At 39.5% G+C, this 12,744-nt stretch overlaps 1 protein-coding gene across 1 annotated transcript; it reads left to right on the plus strand.

Annotated features, from left to right (window-relative positions):
• The first annotated feature begins 6,219 nt into the window (after positions 1–6,219).
• On the plus strand, positions 6,220–9,058 carry LOC121389944 (noelin-2-like). Its single transcript, XM_041521615.1, has 2 exons — positions 6,220–7,757; positions 8,193–9,058. Exons 1-2 carry the CDS (start codon positions 6,971–6,973, stop codon positions 8,984–8,986), a joined length of 1,581 nt encoding a protein of 526 aa, XP_041377549.1. The 5' UTR covers positions 6,220–6,970; the 3' UTR covers positions 8,987–9,058.
• The last annotated feature ends 3,686 nt before the right edge of the window (positions 9,059–12,744 follow it).

Here is a 12,744-nt window from a genome sequence, read left to right on the forward strand (position 1 = left end):
TATTCAGAAGAATGTACGTAGTATCGCTTTGACACCTATAAGAACATTAAAACGTCAAAGCATTGTTGACGTCATGTCTTCGGCAAGTTTCGTAAATTAACGAAAAATGGCGAAATACCATTGAAACACGCAATGGATTCGCGCCTGAAATAATAAAGGTGTCGCAGAACTATGCATAGTAATAATCCATTGTCCGTCACCGGCAGGACTGGTGATGTAAAACATATAAAATACATAAAAATATTAATGCATAAAAATAACGGCCAGTTCTTTGTCAAATCCAAAATGTAACATCATGCCTGTGGGTCATCCTTATTGGATGTTCCAATAATATGAATTTGAAAACAAAAACAAAAGAGTAAATAAAATTATTGGGATGGGGTTGGGGTTTTTTTTTCGTGGGGTACGAGGTATTTAATTCACGGTATAATATTTACACTTCAAAAGAAAAATGAATATTTTGGTCATTATGCAACTTAGAGATTGCCGCTTTAAACGAAAGTATTTTGAAGCGGCAATCACGAGGTTTACATGCCTTATTTAACCACTTAGAACAGACCATGCATTTTGTCTTTGTTAGCAAGAGTGTCATTTGTTATGAAAAATACAAGAAAAAAGTAGACTCAGTATAATTTTAAAGGGTTTAAAGGGTTTAAAAGGTCTAATTTAGGTGTTTGCTCAGTTTGTTGAGCTTAGAATAATGTACATTTGTTTTAGTGCAGTATGTGTAGCAGCTACTGTACCTACACGAATAAAACATATTTAGGCATCGCAGAAGACTTGTGACCCTTAACTTTCTGGAAAAGAGGGGCCACGGGACCCACGGGACTCCTCCTTGGATCGGGGGAGGGACGTAGCCCAGTGGTAATGCGTTCGATTGATGCGGGGTCGGTCTAGGATCGATCCCCGTAGGTGGACCGGTTGAGCTATTTCTATTTTCAGCGAGTGCTTCACAACTGGTGTAACAAAGGCTGTGGTATGTACTATCCTGTCTGTGTAATGGTGCAAAAGATCCCTTGCTGCTAATCGAAAAGAGTAGCCCATGAAGTAGCGACAGCGGGTTTCCTCTCTCAATATCTGTGTGGTACTTCACTGACGCCATATTACCGTAAATAAAAGGTGTTGAGTGCGCCGTTAAATAAAACATTTTCTTCCTTCCTCCTTGGATCCGCGCCTGATAAGCATATTTATTTTAAATGTCTACTACTATTAGTACCTAATAACTACTATGCTATTCAGGTGCACTATTTTCTGCAAATGTTCAGTGGATATATCAATAGAGGTAAGTGTTTGTTTGTTTGTTTGTTTGTTTGTATAATTATTGGTTTATCAGGACCTATGAAGTAGGGGGTTGGGTACGTAGGCATTTCTTCAAAAAAGGGGTCACGGGACCCCTGTGTCACCCCACCCCACCCCCTTGTATCCGCGCCTGTATTCGGAAGTTGTGACCTAGGTTCACAATCAGACGCGTGTGCAGAAAGTGGGACTGCAAAGTTTTTAATGGGATTCAGGTCGTGCTTCCCCGGAAAATAAATTTTAAACAAGCAAGTTCGCAATCGTTTTCGATCCTCGAAATCTCTCTCCCATCAACCCTCACCCCACCCTACTCCGCACACGAATATAAAATCCCGGTATCGCTTTCCATACAGAGTGAGTTTGACGACTCGATAGGTGTAAGACAACTACACCGACTTCTCTCTTACTAACAACTAACCACTAAACCACTGTACTGGGCACACAACCTAGATAGCCGAGATGTGTGGGTCCAGGACAGCGTGCTCGAACCTTAATTGGATATAAGCACGAAAATAAGTAGAAATGAAATGAATATTCAGTAGTAATCAGCAGGGCGGCATTACCAGAGGATATATTATTAATACATGTAGGCTGGGGCCCCCCCCCCCCCCCCCCCCCCCCCCACACACACACACACACTGAAGTAAATGGTCCACTTTCAGAACTAAAAAACATACAGGTTTATACATATGGAGTTTCTGGTGGTGCAAAAACAAAATAGAAAACGGTCCACTTGGTTCATATTCGACACCCCCCCCCCCCCCCCCCCGAGGTCCAGATCACGCTACGCCCCTGCCTATATTAGATCTAATTTGTCTGCACAGCACGCGAACTAGGAAAAGCACCGTGGAAAACAGTAATCTCTAACAGACTTATTATATACCAAGGCAAAAAAGTTTAGCAAATTGGTACATCTCTTTAAATAATATAAAAAACCCTCGTGATTTTATATGTGAAATCAGATACTGGATTTAACTGATGTACTTTTATCATTAGGCCAGTGCACCACGACTGGTACATCAAAGGCCGTGGTAAGTGCTATCCTATCTATGGGATAGTGCATATAAACGATCCCTTGCTGCCAATCGAAAAGAGTAGCTCATGAAGTGGCGACAGCGGGTTTCCTTTTTTAATATTTGTGTGGTCCTTAACCATATGTCTGACGCCGTATAACCGTAAATAAGATGTGTTGAGTGCGTCGTTAAATAAAACCTTCCTTTTATCATTAGTAGAAGTAACAGACTTTCAGTACAAAGTGAAATGTGTAACTGTACTGTCACGTCATCTAGGCCATTATTAATGTAGACCATTATGCTTGACATCCAATAGCCGATGATTAATAAATAAGTGTGCTCTAGTGGTGTCGTTAAACAAAACAAACTTCTTCTTCTTCTTCAGTAGTACCAAATTGTCAAAGTATACCTATAGGCGTTCCTGGCCAGGTTAAATTTAATTACCTCATCCAACTGTGGTAAAGTTCCAGCCAGTACATCTGGTATAATTAAGTGGCGGTCGATAGATAATTAAGTGACGGCTATACAAAACATATATATATTCACCCCTGGAACCAACTGGCTTCCATATGTTATTGCTTGAGGTAGGTTAATTGCATGATATTTAATATGTAGGTAATAATCTGAAAAGTGAGCATGTGTGGTACAGGGTAACAGGTGGTGAATGCTTTATCACACCGTCCATTCCAGGTTCCTCATCAGTGATTGTGTGCAAAGCATTAACACTTTAGTAACTATACAGTTATATAGATTTCATCATCTTTATTCGTCCGTCTCTCTCTCTCTCTCTCTCTCTCTCTCTCTCTCTCTCTCTCTCTCTCTCTCTCTCTCTCTCTCTCTCTCTCTCTCTCTCTGTCTCTCTCTCCCCCTATCTCTGTCTCTCTCTGTGTGTGTCTCTCTTTATCTCCCTCTCTCTCTGCCTGTCTCTCTCCCTCTCTCGGTCTCTCTCTCCCTTTCTTCTTCTTTTCGTTCGCTTGTTCTCTCTCTCCCTCTCTCATCTCATCTGTCTCTCCCTCTCTGTCTCTTTCTGTCTCTCTCACCCTCTCTCTGTCTCTCTGTGTGTGTGTCTCTCTCTGTCTCTCTATCTCGCTTTCTCTCTCTGTCTCTCTCTCTCTCCCTCCCTCCCTCGCTCCCTCCCTCCCTCCCTCTCTCTCTCTCTCTCTCTCTCTCTCTCTCTCTCTCTCTCTCTCTCTCTCTCTCTCTCTCTCTCTCTCTCTCTCTCTCTCTCTCCGGCGTCAGAAGAGGAAGCCAGTAGACAACGCTAGATCTGTTCAACGAGTATGCCGACTCTTACGTCTCTCCAAAGACTTAATTTAAAATGAGTTGAGATATCATTAAACAAATATTCCTTATTTTTTCTTTCGACTTGGATTAAATGGATAAGCGTGTATTCGATATGCTATTCATAATAACACCTGGACATTAATTAAGCACCACATTCTTCTTTTTCTTCTGCGTTCAATCTTTTTACGGCCGTCATATCAGTAATCAGGATGTGGCGATGAAGTTTGGTATCTTCCGGAGGTCGTCGACAGGTCCTCAGAGTTTGGTGTTGAGGGACGTGTCTTCCGTCCAAACTTTTTTGTCAAATTTCTTCTAGGGGCAAGCAGGTTTGTAGAAAATGTTCCGGTGTTTGCTTTTCAGTACCACATTCACATTGGGCCACCTCTGCAAGTCCTATCCTTTTTAAAGCACCGCCTGAATTGTATTTCTGCCAAAAAGGTGCCTAGAAGTAGTTGTCCGTACCGAGGGAGTTTAAATCTGGTTTATATATTCTATATTTACCTGGTATTTACCAAGAAGGCATGAATAAATTACTTATGGTAATCACATCAGTGTGATTGCAGCTCCATAGTTAATTGCATATTTACGTTTTCTGTCTTTTTCTCTAGAATACATTAAATATTGATGTAATGACATACAGTGTCACTTACTGTCAATCCTTTTTAATATCTTTTGTATATATAGACCATTAATTTCGTTGTTTTGTGTCTACGAAATGGTCACAATTACTTGTGATGTATAAGCCACGCGGTCAAAATAAGGTGGTGCTTAATTCATTTTCAGGTGTATATGCAACATTTATGCCGAAATCAGGAAACCCGGTTAATTTCCACCTCACCATAAGTAAAGTGCTCATCCGCCAGTCTGTTTATACGTCTGTCTGTCTGTCTGTCTGTCTGTCTCTCTCTCTCTCTCTCTCTCTCTCTCTTCTCTTCTCTCTCTCTCTCTCTCTCTCTCTCTCTCTCTCTCTCTCTCTCTCTCTCTCTCTCTCTCTCTCTCTCTCTCCCCCCCCCCAAATAAAAGTACGTAGAATGTAATCTAGATTGTAAATAAGATTAAAAGAAGTCGAATAATTGCGCATCATGGAGGAATGTGGGGAGTTGATGGTCTGTTCTATATATATATATATATATATATATATATATATATATATATATATATATATATATATATATATATATTAAACCTAAATACCCCCAAAACGTTACCCATAGGACTCAAATGCCAGTGACATTCATAAATGCATGGTTTAGATTGAACTATAGAGGTAGGTAAAGTAATAAATCAAGGGAGCCGAGGTGTATCTAAACCGCTCCCTTTAAGCCACAATGTGTGATGTTCCTGTAATTTGATGGAGGCGGGACATAGCCCACTGATAAAGCGCTCGCCTGATATGCAGTCAGTTTAGGATCAATCCCCATCGGTGGGCCCATTGGGCTATTTATCGTTCCAGCCAGTGTATCATCACTGGTATATGACAGGCAGTGGGATGTGTTATCCTAACTGTGGGATGGTACATTTAAAAGATCCATTGCTACTAATGGAAAAATGCAGCGGGTTTCCTCTCTAAGATTATATGAGAGAATTACCAAATGTTTGATATCCAATAGCCGATTATTAATAAATTAATGTGCTCTAGTGGTGTCGTTAAACAAAACAAACTTTAATTTTGACGATTGTTGTATCAAAGCTCGTGGCAGATGTTGTCCGACCCTATGTAACAGTAATTAAAATGTGTTGAGTGTGTTGCTTTGCGCCCTCGATCTGTCACCAACCCCCCCCCCCCCCCCCCCCAATATCTACTTGCTTCCGCCGTGCCTGTATACCAATTTCCGTTTTGTGTCATGTTTTTTGTGGCGTGGACAAAATATAAAAAACATAGAAAATATGAAATATATCTTCGTGTGAAATATATAAATCTAAACGCTGTCGCCATTATCTGAGATAGACTAAGGTAGGGATGCAGAGGGGCAAGCAAAGCCAGGGTTGGATGCAAGGTGTTTTTAGAGAGATCGGATGGAACGTTAAAAAATAGCACCTCATAGAATATTCAGAAAGGGAGTACAACGGCACCTACAGTATTTATGGAGAGTTAAAGGTGAAGTTTGTTATGTTTAACGGCACTACTAGAGCACATTGATTTATTAATTATCGGCTATTGGATGTCAAACATTTGGTAATGTTTAACTCGTAGTTTTAGAGGAAACCCGCTACATTTTTCGATTTGTAACAAGGGTTCTTTTATATGCTCGTTCCTACAGACAGGACAGTACATCCTTATAGACAGGTGCATCGTTTGAAGGGCATCTACAGTATTTACAAGTACAATCGTAACTTTCGTTATATACTGCACTCTCAACCCCGACCCCAACAAAAGAAATAAATTATTTGTATTATTTTACGAAAACTGGATCTTCGAGGCATTGCGGGAATTTTAAGAGCGGGGGTGGGGGTAGGTGGGGGATGGTCTAGACTATGACAACCGAAGTTTTAATGGGGGTCGAGTCAAACTCCCCCTGAAAACATATTGTAAAAAAAAATTGCTCGACCCCTTCCCCCCCCCCCCTCTCCCCACTCCCTGCATTTCACAGTTCGGGGTAGGGTAGGCCTACGTACACCACCATCCTCCCTCTGGACCTGCGCCTGTAAGATTTACATATCTGGCTAGGATTTTTTTTCTTTTTTTTCTTTTTTTTCTTTTTTTTTGGGGGGGGGGGTGGGGTGGGGGTGTGGGCAACTGAGTAGTTAATAGTCTAAAACTCCTTATATGGCTAAGAAGAGAATTTTCTTTAAGTTTTTATAATCCCCCCCCCCCCCCACCTCCACCCCGCTAGCTACGGCCCTGTGCACGTATTCCAATAAGGCGAGTTAAGATCTTTTTTTTTCTTTTTTCTTTTTTGAGTGCCCCATCATTCCATACATACACATGCACGCACGCGCGTACGAACCACACACACCACAAGCGTCGCATACTTATTGTTGAACCACAATGCTTTGAGTCTAGTCTTCAAAGTTATACAAACACGGTGTGGAATCATGAATTCCATTACACCATAGGCGTATTAAAAATGTTATAGTGGTTTTCAGAATGTCGCTTGGCACACTTACATGTATCAGATTACCTAACTGTGAACATAGATACACACACTTGCAGTTTTCTTCCACCATACTATAAGACTGACCCAGGAAACTGGCGTCTTAATTACCAGCGCGTGTAATGAAGTCAATTACCAGACCAACTGAAGGTGAAATCGAAGTGCTGTTTTCCTGTTTAACAAACCCTATCGTAAACAGCCCCACACTCGGTTGTTTGATAACATGCCGCACAAGTCATGCTGTAGAACCACACTGGGGTTATTAAAGACGTTTATCACGAAATGAAATTCCAGATGCTATCCACGATGTCTGGGTATTTCAAAGTGGCGCTGCTTCTGGTTGGATTCGAAACAGTTTTGACAAAACCCATAAAAAATGACCAGTGTGAATATAACGTTGATCTTGTTGGGAATACAATTAAGGTTGTGTGTCATGGGAAGAATGCAAGAATCAGCATCTATGCCAACAACGCCGATATGAAAACTGGAGCCGATTATTTCGAAGACGTCGACGATAACAGAAACAGAAATACATCCACGAAAAAGACGGCGGCTGTTGACACGCCAGCATCACTAGAACTCCAACGTGATCACGCACAGCCGGAAAGACCCGACTCATATTATGTCAAACCGGTCGGCCAGACCATCAGAAATTCTACAAGAAAAATGGAAAAACTGAAAAAGAAATTGTCCAAGCATGCAATGGCCATGGGCAACATCACGGAGTTGTTGACGTTTGGGGACGAAGGTCTGCGTTCAGATCTGGAGATAATACGCAGGATGCACCCAAACACACTGATGGTCAAGGAAGCCATGTTGGCGGCCATTAAAAACCAGTACAGTTTCATGAGGACGGCTATTCTGACGCAGAACGCAGAGCTTTCTAAGATGATGGAATCTCTGCAGAGTTTGATTGACGTCATAATGATTGACATGCGCAGTTACGCCAGGTCAGAGGTGGACCTAGTCCAGCAGATACGAAACGTCAACCAGACGATGCTGACAATGAGGAGGATGCTGTCCAACGAGTTCAAAAAGTCGAAAAACAAAATGACTGATAACCAACGCGGTAAGTGCATCCATAACCGTAACTTAATCACCCCTCCATCATGTCTATTAAGCATGTAAAATAGTACATAATATATGGACCTATAATTATGAAGCAACCATTTCAATAGGTCATATATTGGTAATCCTTTAGGTGGTTGCTTAATAACGGTAACAGCAGTAGCAGCAGCAGCAGCAGCAGCAGCAGCAGCAGCAGCAGCAGCAACAACAACAACAGTAGTAGTGATTTTAATAACATGTTTTGTAACAAAAACTTTTTGATAATTAAATAATAAAATCCCTAATATAGGATGAGATTTTCCTCTCATTTTATTTGTCACTTACATGACATCATTTTAAACTCTTTTTTTGGTTATATTCAAGGTAAGGTAATAAAACATTCTTTAATTTTTACATATTTTAAATCTGTCCATTTTTTTTTTTTTTAAATCTACAGGAACATGTCCACAAGAAATTTCAGCCATTGGTCACATGGACTCATTTGATACCGGATACGAGAAGGGAGCCTTTATGAAGGACGCGGCCAGCAAACATGACAGAGTTTATGTCATGAATGGCGCCAATTTGAATGATCGTCTGCTCGAATTTGACACTGAGCTGGACCTGGAGTATGAACTGATGTTAAGGACGCATGACCTTCCTTTCCAGTGTCAGGGAACTGGACATGTGGTGTATCGAGGATATTTGTTCTGTCAGACAGCAAGATCACCTAAAATCGTGAAATATCACCTCAAGAGGATGGAGCGCAGCGGAGTGTTAAACTTAGAAAACGCGGGAATCGGCAATACCTACCCATATCAGTTTGGGGATTTCAGTGACGTGGATTTGGCTGTCGATGAAAACGGATTGTGGGTTATTTATGCCACTCCAGACTCCGCCGGAAAAATCATTATCAGCAAACTGAACGACGAAAAGATGGAAATTGAAAAAACGTGGTTAACGAGTTTCCCTAAAGGTGTCGCCTGTAACACGTTTATGGTGTGTGGAGTGCTGTACGCTGCGTCTATTTCTGACAAATATCGCATGTTCATCCGGTATGTGTTTGATACGAACACGCTCAAAGACGCGGTTTTCAATGACGGTCGTCTGGTTTTTCCGGCAGACGGCAACGTGACGTATGCTGAGAGCGTTATGTTGGACTATGATTCCAAGGACGGGCGCTTGTATTCGTGGAATAACAGAAGGGTTGACGTTTATCAGGTTTATCTTAAAACGGTACGAAAGCCGTGAAATGTGGTGTCTTGTAACACGAAGCAAAACTGTGTTGGGAATTGGGTCTACAAAATAAAGTTTAAAATTCAGGCCTATTTTCTTTCTTTTTTATCTGATAACTTAATCAAATATAATAACATAAAAATTAATTTCTTTTATAAATATCGAAATGAATTAAACTGATATTTTGTACAAGTTGTTATTTCTGACAGAACTTTCTACAAAGCATTCCTTCCTTTCGACTTCAAGTAAACTTGTACGATGTTGCTCTGTAAGTTAATACTATACTTCATTTCTAATTTATATCAACTAAAACCCTAAATAATTGTGTACATTTTTTAATAAAGGTGCATTTGGTGCATAAGGCCGTCTCATATATATATTATAGCATCAATTAATATATATAACATGTAAGTTTAAAGTCATAAGTAAGCTTTAAAAGGATCAAACTAAAGATCTTTGGCGTCTCTTTTAGGATAGTGTTCGTATTTTAGACACTACTTATATTCTCGCGTATAAACAGAATCCAGTTAGAGGATATGTGAGCTAAAATAGGACAGGAAATTAGAATATATGCAATCATTGAAATCGGATCTTACTTTCTAGTTAAATTATTTTTCTAATCGGTGAATGGTAAGATCAGATTTCAGTCCTAACGGAATAGAGAATACTTTTTACAGGGATATACGAATAAATCTAGTTAGTGTTCAGCATTTACTGTACGTTTAATCGTGTCAAGCGATTCGTGCATTACAACAGCTAGGGGGAAAAAAGAAAGTTTGTTTTGTTTAACGACATCACTAGAGCACATTGATTTATTAATCATCGTTATTGGGTGTCAAGCATTTGGTATTTTGACATTTAGTCTTAGAGGAAACCCGCAACATTTTTTCCATTAGTAGCAAGGGATCTTTTATATGCACCATCCCACGGACAGGATAACAGATGGTTCAGGTGCAAACTTTACTCGTACTCGTAAACTCTATTAAAGGGACATTCCTGAGTTTGCTGCATTGTCAGATGTTTCCGACTAATAAAAAATATTTACGATTAAAATTACATATTAAATATATTTTCTGGTTTAGAATATCAGTGTCTGTATATTTAACGTGTTTCTGGTCGTCTTAATATTTCTAAGAAGCCCAAACTGGATTTTGTCTTCAAATAATTTCGTACGTACGAAAAAGTATATTTTTGGAAATAAAATGAAATTTAACCTAGTACAAATATTAGAACGATCAGAAACACGTTTAATATACAGCCACTAATATTGTATTCAAAAAAATATATTTGATGTAATTACAATCGTTAAAAAGTCTTTGTTAGTCGATAACATCTTAAAAAGTGCTGCAAACTCAGGAATGTTCCTTTAACGTGCCTCTATCCAATTAAGGTTCAGGCACGTTTCTCCCTCACCCAATCTCTGGCAAGGCCAGTGGTAGAGTGTGGGACAGAAATAAACTTTACTGGAGCTTCAGGCAAGAGATAATAAGAACCATATAGGGCCTATTCGAATTTGAGGAAGGATTGAAATCGTTTTCATATTAAAGAGACTGTTCTGAGTTTTCTTTTATTGTAAGATGTTCTAGCAGGCATTTTAACGCGCAAGCTTACATATTAATTATATTTTCTTGTTTCGAATATCAATGTATGTGTATTCACTGTGTTTCTGGTCGTCTTAATGTTTGTAGTGGCTTAAGCTGGATTCTACTTCCCATTGGAAATGAGTGTTATTTTCTTGATGTCGCATGCCTTTATGATGTCGCTTCCTTGCCATCTCGGCCTGTAGTGTAGGAAAGACTATGGGAACGTTCTGTTCATTATTCGATAACTTAATCCCGTAATTGACATCACTCTACTAAGTAAAAACAAACATTCTTTGATCTGTTCTGTGTGGTCGTGTTTACTGTCTACGGTAATAGAAAAGAAAAGATTTCCAGACTAGAATCTTTTACCTTAAAAAAGATCATATTTTGCTATAATAATCTACTATATGAGCCACTGACATGACGAACCAGATAATTTGGCAAATAAAAACTTTAAGGTAAATAAATATCTATTTCTCACACAGTTTGTGTCTGTGTGTCTGTCGCTCAGTTAACATGACTAGTCGTTACTCCTATGCTTTCGGAACCTTTGAGGGGGCGGGAATCAAAATTAGCAAAAAGGTATTATAACCAATCATTGTGCAATGACTAACGGATAAACTATAGCTAACAATTGCTTCGCATTTTAACTACAACAAAAAGGTACCCCAAATAATCGCTGTGCAATAAACATATTATTGCTAACATGATACCATTCTTACACACCCGTTGTAGAGAACATCATTCGTTATTTTTGATAACTTGTTAACACATATACGTTTGATAACATTTTGAAGACATACGACTGGCTGCTCCTAGGTGATGACCAGGTCACAAATGCCATACCATCCAATGAAAAAAAAAATTCGAATCCATCACTCCGTGTCGTACAGGTTAACTTGGAATTGACTTGTTTGTGACGCATAAGTTAACTATAAGCGCAACGGCCGTAAATAGGGTTTCGTTGGAAAAGATAATAATTTAAATTTATTTTAAAACTGTTTATTTTCAGAATATGTATGAAATAGAATACAACATTCGTGTCCGTTAGATACCATTTGTCTTACAACTCGTTGTTTAAAAACGTATCCAGTTCACTTTCGCTCGTTAGATACGCTTTAAAACAACTGTCAAAAATTATATCTAACGGCCACTCATGTAGTATTCTTCATTTATTGATAACATACAAATGATTGTGCTTGTGCAATATTTGCTAACATATCGCTGTCTTGCCATATACAACCAACTTTTAGGTTGAACACAACTGCTAGTATACACCAAACAATAAACAATTTCCAAAATACTTGACTCAAAACCTAATAAACATGGTTCGAGTATTATTGTTTTTCATTGAAGCCTAACGCTTTTTTAAACAAAACGTACACAAGGGAGAAAACTCTTCAAGTGTAGCAGCCAGGTTACTATAATTCTCCTCCTCTCTTTGTATTTTTTAAATCCAAGGGAAGGTGAGGGGTGTGTGTGTTGTTGTTGTTGTTGTTTTTGTGGTTTTTTGTGTGTGTGTGGGGGGGGGGGGGGTTGTTGTTGTTTGTTGTTTTTTTTTTGTTTTTGTTTTTTGGGGGGGGGGGGGGGGGGGGGGGGGGGGGGGAATGTTGATGGGCGTACGATTAGGGACTTAGGACAATAGAAGCAACCTAAACAATTAATTAAGTTGCAATAACCATACACCACGCAGTTTTGTATGTGATGTTTAAATATGTGCTATGGATCACTGATCTGAAATAAAAATCTATTATTATTATTAACTGTAACACAATCAACATAGGCTGCATGAACTAATGATAACAATGCACTGAACCACAAATAATGAGCCAGCACCACGTACGTAATAAGGAGTCGGGCAAAAGAAAACCGGCTCCAAGTACACAAATGCAATCACCCAGAGGGGCTCGGACGAAACAATATCGACTCCTTCTACCCATCCCCCAAACTTGCAGTAGCCTACTTGCAGCACTCGGTGTACTTGGTGACGAGGACTGATGAACAGACGGACATCAGACTGGAAAGATGGAAAAGGAGGACACAGAAAAGAAAAAGAAACCAACAGGATAACAACGAGAGCTTACCGACCTTACCTTCCGTATATATATATATGTTATATAAAGAAAAAGTCAGAAGCCTCCTTTAAAAGTCATATATCCCTCTTTAATTCAAATTTTCGCCTATTCAGGC

The sequence above is a fragment of the Gigantopelta aegis genome, chromosome 3, assembly GCF_016097555.1.
Source record: "Gigantopelta aegis isolate Gae_Host chromosome 3, Gae_host_genome, whole genome shotgun sequence".
Lineage (NCBI taxonomy): Eukaryota > Metazoa > Mollusca > Gastropoda > Neomphalida > Peltospiridae > Gigantopelta > Gigantopelta aegis.